We start from the raw sequence: 13102 nt of genomic DNA on the forward strand, positions 1-13102 counted from the left end.
GCACATTGTAAGGCGCTTTGGGAGGTCTTCATTGACTTGAAAAGCGCTGTATAAATGCAGACCATTTACCATTCAACCCATTTTGTAACAATGATAATAAAAGGTATATTCTATTCTTTTTGAAGTCATTTCTGAGCCAGGAAGTCGATAATAGTTTTACCATAATTTTATTACAGAAAAAAGTGCTCAAAGACCAATAAGTCTACATTTGGGGACATTAAAAATACATAATACTTAAAAACCTATAATTGTAGATAAAAGAGCTTGCAAGGAAATGCACTTCATTATTGGAAGTAGGAGTTAAGGCCGCTTTCATGGACTCTGCAGTAATCTTGACCCATGAGTGCTCTCTTCTTGCACGCTTTCCCAGCTTTGGTGATCGAGTTGCAGAGTTGGCGTCCTGAGATAGAGCTGAAAATAAATAAATTATATATATATATATATATATATATATATATATATATATACATACATATTTTTTTATTTTATTTTACTGATTGAATGAAAAAGTATTTGTATAAATACATGTGGTATAAGAAACCAGACCTGTTTGCAATTGAGTGGGTAATACTTCCACTTCTAAAATCACCCCATGTGTCGAAAACGGTGTTCAAGTTTCTTGGGGAAAAATCCTCAATCGAACCCTGGAAAGTTAAAATAAAGATTTATTCATAAATGGTGTTTGAACATTGTTTTTCTGCGCTTACTGCATCTTGCTTCAAAAGGTTCTTGTGTTCTGCGCGACTGTCCTCTTTCCTTAAGACGGAAACAACAATCCCCCAGGGATACACTCAATATCCAATTTGGTGTCATAACTACAGTTAAAACAGCAATAACAACATTAGAAACTAACCTCTGAGGCGTTGGGGTGCGTAGGGGTTTTCCTCTGCTGGGAAATTGAACCCACAACTGACTGAATAACCAGTGACCTGCAAATAACCAGGGAAAAAAAGCACAAGGTCATATAAGTTTCACTCAATTGCAATGGCATGGAAGAAAATCTCAAGCAAATAAATCCATCACCTTACCTGACAACTTAAGCATTTTTTTGGATCATTTCAAATTTTGTATGCTATTTAACAGTAATCGTAACTAAGAAAAAAAATATTGTAAAACATTTTGTTAGACCCAAATCGGCTCTAATCCAAAACATTTCAATCACTAGTAGCAAACGATACAGTCGTAGATTGCTTATATTGTCACAGTATGCTTGCAAATGTCATCACCCAAGCATTCATCTTTTGCGCGTATTGTTCTGCCTAATGAGAGGCCGTTTGAGAAGTAAATCATACTTGTTCTCACATATTACAAACTCACACACAGTCATACCCATGTACAAACATACTATTTCTATCAAATACTACCATTATACTCTCTCACAACGACACTATCAAACACTATGCTTTGACACTTATTACTATGCCTTCACACACATACTACAATACTCCCATAGACACCATTACACTTTCACACACACCAATAAAATTACCATAACTAGAGTAATGATGACCTCAACTTTCAGTTTATGTCAAACTGAAGTTGCTCCCAGAATAGTAGTTGTATGTACTTTATGAGGAGTATAATAGTGTATGTATGACAGTATAGTAGTATGTGCGGGAGAAGTGTGTGTGTATGAGATCATAGTAGTACGTGTGAGAGTATAGTAGTGTTGTTCTTGGGTACGTCTGTATGAGAGTATAGTTGTGCATGTGTGAATATGGCGTTTTATATGAGAGCAATTATGGTTTACTTCTTAAACAGCCTCTCATACTCCCTGACTAATGCAGACCGAGTTTTCAGCCATGTGAGCAAAATACATACAGAGTAAAGGAAGACAATCGAAATGGATACCAATTACAATTTAAATTGTTACGGTTTCTGTTACAGAGTAAACCATCTGCAGGATGTACCAAGATTGAAATCTTCCGCTGGTATGTATAATAAGCAGGGTTGAGTAGGGTTACTTTAACTTGATTACTTTCAATTACTTTTGGATTACTCCAATACCAAATATGCTAATAAAAGACAAAATAAACTAAACCTGAATAAAATTACGAAATTTTGTGCAGGCTTGGGGAGTAACGGAATACATGGAACGGCAAAAATGATGTTTGGATTTATTTTCATTTTGTTTCTGTCGCATTTTATGTTAGTTTTGCCGGAGATCAAAGAGATCAAAGCCAGGAGAGAAAGCTTACCACGTGTTGTGAGTTATAATTTTATCCATATTTAGTTTATTTTGTCTTTTATCAGCATATTTGGTATTGGAGTAATCCAAAAGTAATTGAAAGTAATCAAGTTAAAGTAACCCTACCCAACCCTGATAATAAGCACCACTAAATTTACTGCAAGTAGGCAAAGAACTAAGAAAGATGCTGAAAGAATTGGTTGAATTTTCTTGGTAACTAGAATTTGTTTACACAAATCATCTTTGGGTTTTTTTTCTACAGTCTGCCTTGCTGTAAATAAATAGGGGTGGTCTTGTGTTTGTAAGATTCATTATCGCTTATTTTGGGTAATTTAAATTTTTAATAAGGGGCGCAATTGGCTGTGGTTCACAGGTATGAATCATTCTTTTGTCCCCACCAATATGTGATTTCTCTTCCAAAAAAATAAAAGTCCCCACCAAGACCAAACCTATGCCCTTGCTCAATTGTGTGCACATCTTAAAGTAAGTACCCAGACAAATTATGATGAGTATCAAGCTGAGACTGCCAAGATCCAGCGCCGGCTGCTGGTTGACCTCCGCCACTGCATTCAAGGGAACAGTGAGCAGTAGCATCACACGGGGGAAAACAGCACAACGTAGAAAAGACTGCAGGACGGCGAACAGGACAAAGTGGCCGATATGCGCAACACATGTCCATGTTGCGCTTATGCTAATACCTGGAAAGAGAAGCAAGCAAACAGGATAAAGGCAATAAGTGAGCATCTAAAGAAAATCCCAAATTAAATATGTAAAATGTGAGGAAATTGCACATGATTTTTGCATAAAACTAAATATATTTAATTGGGATATTCCAATTATTTTGAAGACCATGTCTTGTCTTTATCATTCTGAGCTGCAACATATTTGGAGGAACACCAGCACTAGAGGTAAGCTCTAAAGACCTAGTCTTGCCCAAAATTCAGGTTGGGCCCAAGATGCCTATCAGTACGTTTGGACTCGGGCCGGGCTTATCTGCCATTTTCATATTATCCACGAGTCATTGTTCTTTGTGGAGGATCCGTGCCATCACTTCTGCCCTGTGTGTCCTCACAGATAAGTTTCCGTTTTGCTTCAGGCTTGGTTCCTCACATCTGGTTAATTGGTCAGGCTTTAATACCTGCAGGCTATGGTCCTACTTGATCTTTTTAGGCCCAATCCTACCTCTAACCAGCACCTTAGCAAGCTAGTCGCCCTATTGTTAAACATATTGATTAATCGAAGAGGTTTCGAGTGCTTTAAGCAAAGTTTTGGTAGAATTTGTGGGGAATGAGTAGGAGCTGTGCCACAGGTGGATTAAATTGAATTGAATTCCTTTATTGTCATTATACAGCAAAAACAAAATTTGAGCTCTAACACAAGTGCACACATAAATAGGAATAATACGCAATTAACAGTACAACCAAGGGGAAGGAACCATAAAGGGACTAACTGGAAAGAAAAACAACAAAAACAGAGCTGCCAAAAGGTGATAACTGGGATTGATCAACAAAAAGTGGCAGCGGCCTCAGCGGAAAAACTTGAGGCCCGCAGACCAAAAAACACGCAGTGAGCGGCCAGCCCAATTTTTAACCAAGAACAAAGTGGCCTGGAATAAGCAAACCAGGGAACACAGCAAAACCAGAGCAAATGCCAGGCTAGTCAGAGGAATAATACACAGTGGGAAGCAAACAAGCACCAACCGGGAGCAAACAAAACAGGAAAGCCCTCAGCAGCCCCGACGCTAACTGGGAACTAGCCTGAAAAAAATTATACCAAAAGCGACACAAGGCGAAAAACGGAAAGCCAAAATCACCTAACTCCAAGCAGTAACAAGTGATATGCAATTGCCATTTGCTACAACCGCTGGCTGTTTAGGAGCTGGCCTTGCATATTGTGTTAAAGGGATTGGCCATTTTGAAATTGTTGAGGTCACAGCTTTACAGAAACAAGCCAGATAAGTCAACTTTGAGACAAAATTTCTTGAGTCACACAGAATGTGAAATATTTTCAACATTAGCATAACCTGTGCCTGATTTATTTTTAAAAAGTGTTTGACAATATCTTAATGCATTAAGTGTCACGTGTGACTTACCTGCCCAGCCAAGGTAATCCTGAATTACATGAAGTCTGTCCTCTACCCGGCCTTGGATTTCATCCAAGTTGTGCAGCATGAAGCCCAGACTAACATTCATTTGCTCCAGTTTACTCATGAGATCAATGTAGTAGTTCAACGTCTGGTCCTGGTACTGAGCAAACTCTGACATGCTGTCATCTGTAGACAAATGTTAGGTTTATGATATCAAAAACAGACACTTGCTACAGCGGTTTCCAGCTGTTAAATACCAATTTTCTGATGGATGCCCTGAGCTTGGTTTCGGATGTCAGAGAGGTCTTGAACAATGGCTCTGTGGCTGTCCTGAACTTTGGAGCCTTGGATCTGCACTTTCTCACCAACAAGAGCTGAAGAGGGAACACACAAAACTTATTACAGGGTTCGTACACCTTTTTCAGGGATGAATCTACGCCCTTTTTAATGACTTTAAAGGCCATTATTTCAATATCTCCAGTAGCATTAAAAGAAGAAATCTGGTGCGAATTATGTATTTTGCATAGCCACCACATTATTTGCGACTTGCATATGCGATTTTAAATCTTGCACATACGATTTTTAGATCCCGAGTAAATCTCAAATCTATTTGTAGATCTGGAGAATCACAGCTCCACCAGTGTTGCACCACTCCCTTTGGTGTGTCTTGGGCAAGTACAGCCTGGCAGCACCCGTTCCTCTCCAATTAGAGGTAAGATCTTGGCCCCGGGCGAGCTTCAGGCATTAAATGTCAATCTCATTTTAGGCCAGGCTTCTGTTTTCTGTGTGGAGGATCTCCACAGATTGCACGCTGTTAGGTGCACTTACCTTTACTCAAATAAATATTTGGATGAATACTATTTACTTCTACTTGAGTTTATGGTTCCTACAGCTTAACGCAAGTTAAATTAAATACTTATTAAATGCCTTTTGAAATCAAATTTAAGACAGAGTTGACTGAAAAACCAAAACGGAACCAAACAAAACAAAAAAACGCAAAATTATTCTTAATACACCTTGCTTCATACGCATTACCTGGCAAAGCCTTTATTCATTGCGAAAAATGTTTGTCGAACAGAAAACTTCACATTAAGTGTACACTTTCCTATGGTCCAAAGTAAACGCCTCTGTCCGAAGTTGCTATGTGCATTGTGGGTAGATTTAAGACAAGTGTCTGCTCAGAAAAGCCTGACTGAAAACTCATCACCGTTTTGATAGTTCCGTCATTGTGGTGACGCAGTACTGTCACGAAAGTAAATTGGTGAATTATTAAAAAAAAAGACAATAAATGTTACCCAAATATTTTTTGTTCAAACAAATATAAATCGTATGTGTTCGCCGTCTTAAGATGGATTCAAGACATTTTAATGGAAATTAATAAATTCAATACCTTTTAAGAAATTAGGAATCCATGGGAACACTGGAGTAATAACTATTCTGAAATAAACAGTTGCTACACAAAATTACTCTGGGCGAGACATAATCAGCTTTCTTTTTCTCCCCATACGCAAATTCTTTCAAACCAATGCGGCCCGCTACTCAAAAGGTTTGCACGCCCCTGTTCTATATTTACATTGAGAGAGACAACCATCTCAAACCCAGGTACGTTTTTTTTTGGTATAGGGAATACCGCACAAATCCACTAACCAACCTCAAGGCAGGAAAGTCATAAGTTCTCACCCATTTTATTTGTAATTCTTCGGATTAGCTTGGCAACGAGTTCCTGTCCGGAGGCAATGAGAGCTTTCTCCTGATGCAGACGATCAAGGTTGTCTCTCAGGGAACTTTTCAATTGATCTTGGCCTTCTTGTAGTTTGACCTGCTGAGCATGCAGAGCACTGTGGCCCTCCAGTGATGTTGCAGTCATCTCTCGGAGCTCCAGTTGAACATCCTATCAAAAAAAAACATTCAATTGGGTTCATAATAGACTGATACCGTAGACACATAGCTACGGCTAGTTAAAGATAGGGTGCGTCGTTTGAGGTGTCCATATCGAACAAAAGCGGTAACTCTCATCTTTCACTAGAAAACAAAAGTATGTTGCTAGCTTTTACCATCGTTCCGTAAACGACAGTTGAATATTCCTAAGTTTCTTGAAAATACTAATTTCCAGGAAAACCCGAGAGAAAAACAGCTTTTTGTGAAAGGATGCATTTCAAGCAGCACTTTCACTTCTTTGTTTTTTTTTTCCATTTGTGATACCTCCAGTATTTGAATAATGCCTCACTTGAACACAATGGCACTTTGTTTGCCAAATAACATTTTATTGCAAGAACACTGAACTGATGCATAAACTTTTGAGGGCCCTACGTTTCGTGTGACGTCACACTTTTGGTCAGCATGGAGTTACTGTGAACGTGCACAATATGTCATCCCTCCGTACACCGACAGTGACAAAGGGACTTGGTTATCTTTTTAGAAAGAAAAAAGCTTGAAGCGTTAACTGTCTGTATTCAACCATATTTTTGGTACTCTGACCACATTGTTTCAATATGCCTATAATCAACAGACGGGGCCGCCTACACACTTCATTCACTGGATACAGGAAGCAACACTGGGAAGTGGGGGTACCCTCGATATTTGGACAAAGATCTGATCAAAGCCACTCATGCCATCTATTTGTGATTTATTGTACTGAAAAAAATCCCAAAGGCTTGATACTTACTAATGAGCTGCACCAAACAAGACAAACATTATATATCTGAGTTTTGGGCCTCGGGGAAAATGCTTCTAAAAACGTATTTAGACATTATGGAACTGAATGAGTTAATAATGTGTTCAAATAGCCTTTATTTATTATTTTTCACTATGTGTCTTTATCATGCCGTTCAGGGCGGAGCAAATTATGTTTGAGGGATGGGGGGCTCAGTAGAGAGCTGGTAAGTGACGTCATGCTGGTCCCCGTTTGTTTTTCTATACATCAGTAGCATTTAAATGAAGGAATTAAGAGAAGATGTGCTTCTAGTTAAGTCCAAGTACCACCCAAACTCCAAAGATGAAAAAAACAAATTTAAGTTTTGTTTCTCTTGATTTGGGTTGCACCCTGTCATCAGGGTTAAATGATGGGTACTCAAGTTACACAAGTTGAGAACTACTGCACTAGACTACACTATATGCGTCTTTTATAGAGTTTTTAATTTCGAGCAGTCCGGTCTTCGCCTTGTAGTTTAATTTTTTATTCAAGCCTTCAATCCATTCGACAGCTTCAAATCACAGGATATTTGTCCTTTCAATTTTTTTTTTCAAAGTATGTACTACCTTAAGCTCTTCCATGGAAGACAGTTGACTTGCAGCTGTAGAAATGAGCATGTTGACTGTGTGCTCAGCCCTGCGCCGAAAAAGCTGCTGGCGTGTTGCATAGCACAGAGCTCGAGCTCTGTTGCTCACGACGTGGTAGGCGGTCCAGGTGTCTGGGTCCATGTTGGCTGTGCATTCTTTAATACTCTGGAAGAGAAAACGAGGACCACAAACATACAGTACCGAGTGAGAGTCATCAATACCCCCCTGGAACTTTGTCATTTTGCCACATTAGTCTTAAAATCAACAAAATGAGACACAATCATGCGAAAGCTCCACACAAACGAGCCCAAACAAATCTTGCGGGACTTGAGCTATTTTGTAGGGAAAATCGTGCAAATATTTCTGTTTCAAGATATGCAAACCTTGAGACCTACCGAAAAATACTTGTTGCTATGATCACAGCAAAAAAAGGTTATACAACATATTAACTTGAAGGGGGCCAATATTTTTTTGCAACGTTTACCTTTTAATTTTTTATTTGTAAGAATAGAAAAAGTCTGATACATTTGGTCTCTTTTCACGATTGTGTCTCACTTGAGTTTTGTCTTTGAAGCCTGAAATATAGCAATATGTCAAAAGGTTCTTGAGGAGCCAATACTTTTGAAAGGCACTGTAGAATTTAGCTTGTAAGCTAAGAGTATGCAGTGCAGAAGTGGTGGGGAATAGAATGAATGGAAGGAAGGTCCAAATATGGTTGGATAGATGGGGTGAAAAGTGCTCTGGATGTGAGGTCTGTTGATTTAATGAATGCAAGAGTGCGTGCTAGGGATGGATGTAAATGGGAAGGAATAGTTAAGAATAACTGATAAACGATTTGATACGGAGGGGGTAAACCAGTGTATGGTGTTAGGCTTCTGCTGATGAAGGATTTCATGCAAGGATTGTGCTGTGGGCTTAAAATTTGGTTTCAGGGTGGGAAGGGCGAAGGGGAATGGATGTTTGTTGAATGTGTCCTCGACTCTAGCCACCTCCCATCAGGGGCTTATGGCTTTGGTTTACATACAGTAGATGGACTGCACAAATTATTTTGGTCTAACTTTTCTACTTTACTACAAATAATAGCATTGTTTACTGGCGTAGACTACAACAAAAATGGACCAGACCTTTATTTCTGTAGTGATGTTTCTAGAAATTGGTTGAATGTATTTTTTAACCAGTGTGCCGTAAGACCTTGTTTAGTGTGCAGCAGGAAATTGCCCAATTTTTTTCTTTGTAAAAAAGGCATGCCAATGTTCAGTATTTTTGTTTTCTTCCAGTGATGAGTTGAATAACATGGTCTTTTGTAGAAAAAAACAACTTTATAAAACATGGTAAAACTGGTTAAAAATATATCAATGTTCATTCAAAATTGTTAACCAAAATAAATGAGCTGTATTATCACCTGATCCCTGGTGAGAAGTTAAAAAAAAATCATACGGTGATGGGAATTTCTAAACATTTTAGAATGACTGCCTTGAGATTTTTTTAATGCAAAAGTGTGTGCCTTGTCTCAAAATAAGTCTAGGAAACAGTCGTTAGTATCAGGGTTCGCACCGGGGCTTTAAATCCTTAAATATGCTTCAATTTTAGCGTGGATTCAAAGATTGAAAAGTGGTTTGGGTCAAATGCTTGAATATTCTTGAAATTGTGTACATTTTTCTCAACAAGTCGGCTTAAAAATGACACCAAAAATACTTTCTGGTGGCTTCACTTTGCTATTGCATTCCTTCCTCCATGGTTACCGGCAACTGGAATTAGTATGTTATTGTCCTAGAAAGCATCATCGCCCCCTACGGATTTTGCCCAAGAGGACAGGTGCATGCTACACCTAGACAGGGCAAAATGCAAGCATTAACTACCAGTTATGGACATTTATTATGGACCATGCAATATTAAGAAAGTGTTTCAGAGTGGTAAATTGCAATGGAAGAATTTACTGCAACTGAAAATGTCATTTTTACCCAACAACTCTATGGGTTGAGTTTTATCTCAAAAACATAACGTATTCACAATGTACTTAAGATCTAAAAATAATTTGTATTGATAAATCCACACGCAAGATTACAAATCATAGATATATTTGAGATTCACATCAGATTTCTCTTTTAATGGTACTGAAAAAGTTGGAAAATTGGCTTTGAAAAGTCCTTAAATATTGAATAAAGAATTTTGCCATGAAAAGGGTGTACAAATCTCATTTCATTAATTGTAATACTTTCAAATATTATTCCAAACGCTTACCATATATTCTTTACATGGATAGGTTGTGCGGCCTTCTATCTGTGCCTGGCAATTGAACAATGCAACACCAAGTTTGGCCAGGTCCTCCTCTGAAAGACCTTCACAGCTCACTTTTAACTCGGCAACTACCTGCAGAGCATAACATGTAAGCATTTGTTTAGTCAAAGAGTTGAGAGCAAATAACTCTCCTCCAGTGTTGACATGCTCCAATACCCTGTGATGACAGTTGTCTAAAGCACTCAGCTCCAGCTCCTTGGCCTTAGCCAGGAACCTTTCATCAGTGGTGGAGAATTCAAACTGAGCATCTTTGGCTAAAATTATTGGGACTAAAGCTCCAGGAGGAGGTTGATGGGATGTTGCATCTTCTGGAGGAAGCTTTGTTGGCCTCAGCCATTCAAAGAGTCCAGTGGCTGCTGGAACAATGTTGGCAAGTGTGCAGAGCAGCAGAACATAATGGTGTGAAGATGGGAAGAATGCAACCATGTCTGCAACAAAACATTTATTCAAAAACATCAGGAAGAGGTGCACTTTTTTCTTCATAAACTATCTCATACCTCTGCAAGTTGTCCTAGCGTGTCATATAACTCAGAACTAAAGGTTAAGATCTTGGGCCTTAGCCCAGCCTGAAATTCAGGTCAGGCCTGAAGTGTCAATTAGTACATTCAGGTTTGGGGCAGGCTTCTCTCCTGCCATTTTTTTTTTTTTTTTTTTCAAAAATGATCAACCTGTTGTTCTTTGTAGAGCATTTGCACGATGAATACCATTCCCTTCTCACGCAGCCCACTCGTCCGCGAGTTCATTCAAAACCACCCCTTTCCTCCTCTTCCCAACTCCTCGTTATCAAAATATGTAAAATCTTGTTTTCTTTGGGCTTGGTCTTTCAAATCAAGGGCAGGTTCGGGCTGGGTTTTTCTTTACCCAAACTTACCACTACCTAAAACAAAGTAATGTAAAATGTTTAATTCATTGACTGGTATGTACTAAACGTGTATTAAGAATGGACTATATTTTATCACGGTGTCGATATAAAAAAGGGGTCTCAAACTCGATTTACTTGGGGGCCACTGGAAATAGCTTGTGGGTGATGTTGGGCCATAACGGGTTTTCCACAAGAAAAGCGCTGATAAAAACATTCACGTTTCTCGATTAGCTTGCTTTAAAATTTGCTTTCTAAATAAAATCTAAAAATAATAAACCGTAAGGATTAATATGAAAATAAACCAATCATGAGTAATAAATGAGTGAATTTCCGTGGGCTACACTTACATGGAAGGGACAATATGTAATATTCGACCACTAGAGATCACTATATTGTGTAGTGCAAGTGAAAACGGGTACTAAAAACACACAAGAATGTAAACTACAGTAACTCAAAGTTACCAAACTGCAACCAGGTTTTTCTACTATTTTTTGTGATTCTTTTTATTTTTGGGGTAACTGCAACAAGAGGGCGGAAAATTATATTAACTGCCCCTAGGTGAGGCTCCCCCGTTATGTAAAATAAATGCAAATTACTTAACTTACAAATATTTTGTAAGGTGTAAAATGCAAGTTCATGTATTCTTGGCTTTATTTGTTTAAAAACCTATTTTTTTCATGAATGATTGGTAGAGAACCGCTAGGAGGCGAAAAATGATACTCTGTCTCATTAAGCTTTCGTAGTAAACCGGGGGATTCAAACAAAGATTCCAAGGGAAACAATTGCCCCCTGGGCAGCGTTTTTGAGTCCCCTGTTTTAAAGGGAGACTGTGGTATATTTGACCACGAGAAGTCGCTAAAGTTAAGTGCAACCGAAAACCAGCGCTACAAAGCACAATGATGATCCAAACTAGAGAGCCTCAAAGTGACCAAACCTTACCATTTTCTTTCCAATTTATAAATGTCATCTCATTCAACTTTAAGTATTTCTTCAAGTAATGAAGTCAATCACATTTGTTATACATTCAGTATTCATTTATCACTGGAAAAAAAATGGAAGTTGCGCTGCATTTTTTATTAACATTCAAACGACATTGAGACGTTCACAAGGTTTTAGGGAGTACCTGTACTAGCAAGATGGACTATAAACTACTTCTAGGCGAGGCTTATGTTATGCAAAATAAAAGGGGTGGGACAAAAAAAAAATTCTTCTGTATATTGTGATTTTATTTTTGGCAATTTTTAAAATTGATGTTTCTCCCCAGAAATTAATTTGTGAATTAAGTATCAAGTACACAACAATTTCCATAGTAGTATTCAATTAGTAATTTTGTAGTACTTCTATATAAAATTTCCATTGTTTGTAGTTTTTTTATTTTGAAATATTAATGTAGGTGTAATTAGTAGTAATTCTTTACCAATATTTTTGTATCATAGTATTTTGGTAGTGGTGTTTTAGTTGTATTTTTGAAGTATTGCCATAGCAGTATTGTTTTATTGTTTCAGTACTGATTTTGCATTATTTTTATAGTATTTTTTAATGGATTTAGTATTTTTGTATCATTACTGTACTTGTATTTTGTAGCGTTTCATATGTAGTATGTTTGCATTATAGTATTGCTGTAAAAGATTATCATTGTTTTCGACAGTATTTTTTAGTTTTCAGATTGAAAGCAATAAATTAAACTTTTTGCTTGATTTTTAGGAAACATCAATTATATTGAATCACAATACTTGTAATTATTATCAAAAATTGGTGATACAATCGAATCATGACCAAAGCATATCTTCTCACTCCTACAAAATAAATACACACTTCTTGACCTAAACTTGAGTAATTTATCGGATCGTTCAATTTTTTATGCACATTATTGAAATCAATATTTTTTTTAATTTAACGAATAGCGTTTTAATACCACTAGGAAACGCTAGATAACAAAATATATTCAATTTAAGCAAGTTGGAGGACAAAAATCATCAAAGATATTTGCCCAGACATGCCCTCTTTGAAGCTAGGACTGAACTCAACACACAAACCAGTCATCCATGTTTTCTGCTTGGATACGCTTATGCTAAAACACACTTTATTTAAACTGTATTTAGTTTTAAATACAGATAGATGGAACATACATACTAGAGGTGATCTTGTCTCTTGTTTTTCTAAACTTTTGACACGCTCACTAACAAAATCCACGCAAAAGCTGCAACCCTAATTAAACTTCATACGATAAAAAGAGCAAAAACCAAAATTCACCTGAGAATTGGTGATGCGGGATGATGTTTGTTGAAGTAAATCCTAATTTAATCGCGCATCTGAATGAAATGATGTTAAAACGTGTTGCAGTGTCAATATAATCCCCGCCCCTTTCTACAAGCACCCAGCCAATAGA

At 37.6% G+C, this 13102-nt stretch overlaps 1 protein-coding gene across 1 annotated transcript; it reads right to left on the minus strand.

Annotated features, from left to right (window-relative positions):
* Positions 1-192: 192 nt before the first annotated feature.
* Positions 193-13102, minus strand: bmb (brambleberry). Its single transcript, XM_088350079.1, has 12 exons — positions 12967-13102; positions 10008-10279; positions 9795-9923; positions 7533-7718; positions 5955-6165; positions 4532-4648; positions 4281-4460; positions 2680-2886; positions 854-929; positions 708-756; positions 547-644; positions 193-411 (listed from the first exon to the last, which is right to left on the minus strand). Exons 2-12 carry the CDS (start codon positions 10275-10277, stop codon positions 285-287), a joined length of 1650 nt encoding a protein of 549 aa, XP_088206205.1. The 5' UTR covers positions 10278-10279; positions 12967-13102; the 3' UTR covers positions 193-284.

This window comes from Urocampus carinirostris, chromosome 12 (assembly GCF_059441175.1).
Source record: "Urocampus carinirostris isolate Australia breed hairy pipefish chromosome 12, RoL_Ucar_1.0, whole genome shotgun sequence".
NCBI lineage: Eukaryota > Metazoa > Chordata > Actinopteri > Syngnathiformes > Syngnathidae > Urocampus > Urocampus carinirostris.

What these genes read in the sequence shown, in the direction of transcription:
- bmb (XM_088350079.1), bottom strand. Translation starts at nt 10,277, where the DNA reads ATGGTTGCATTCTTCCCATCTTCACACCATTATGTTCTGCTGCTCTGC. An exon ending in ATCCATGTAAAGAATATATG is followed by an intron (nt 7,719 to 9,794) that starts GTAAGCGTTTGG and finishes TTTCTCTTCCAG; the next exon opens with AGTATTAAAGAATGCACAGC. An exon ending in CGCACCCCAACGCCTCAGAG is followed by an intron (nt 757 to 853) that starts GTTAGTTTCTAA and finishes TTCCGTCTTAAG; the next exon opens with GAAAGAGGACAGTCGCGCAG.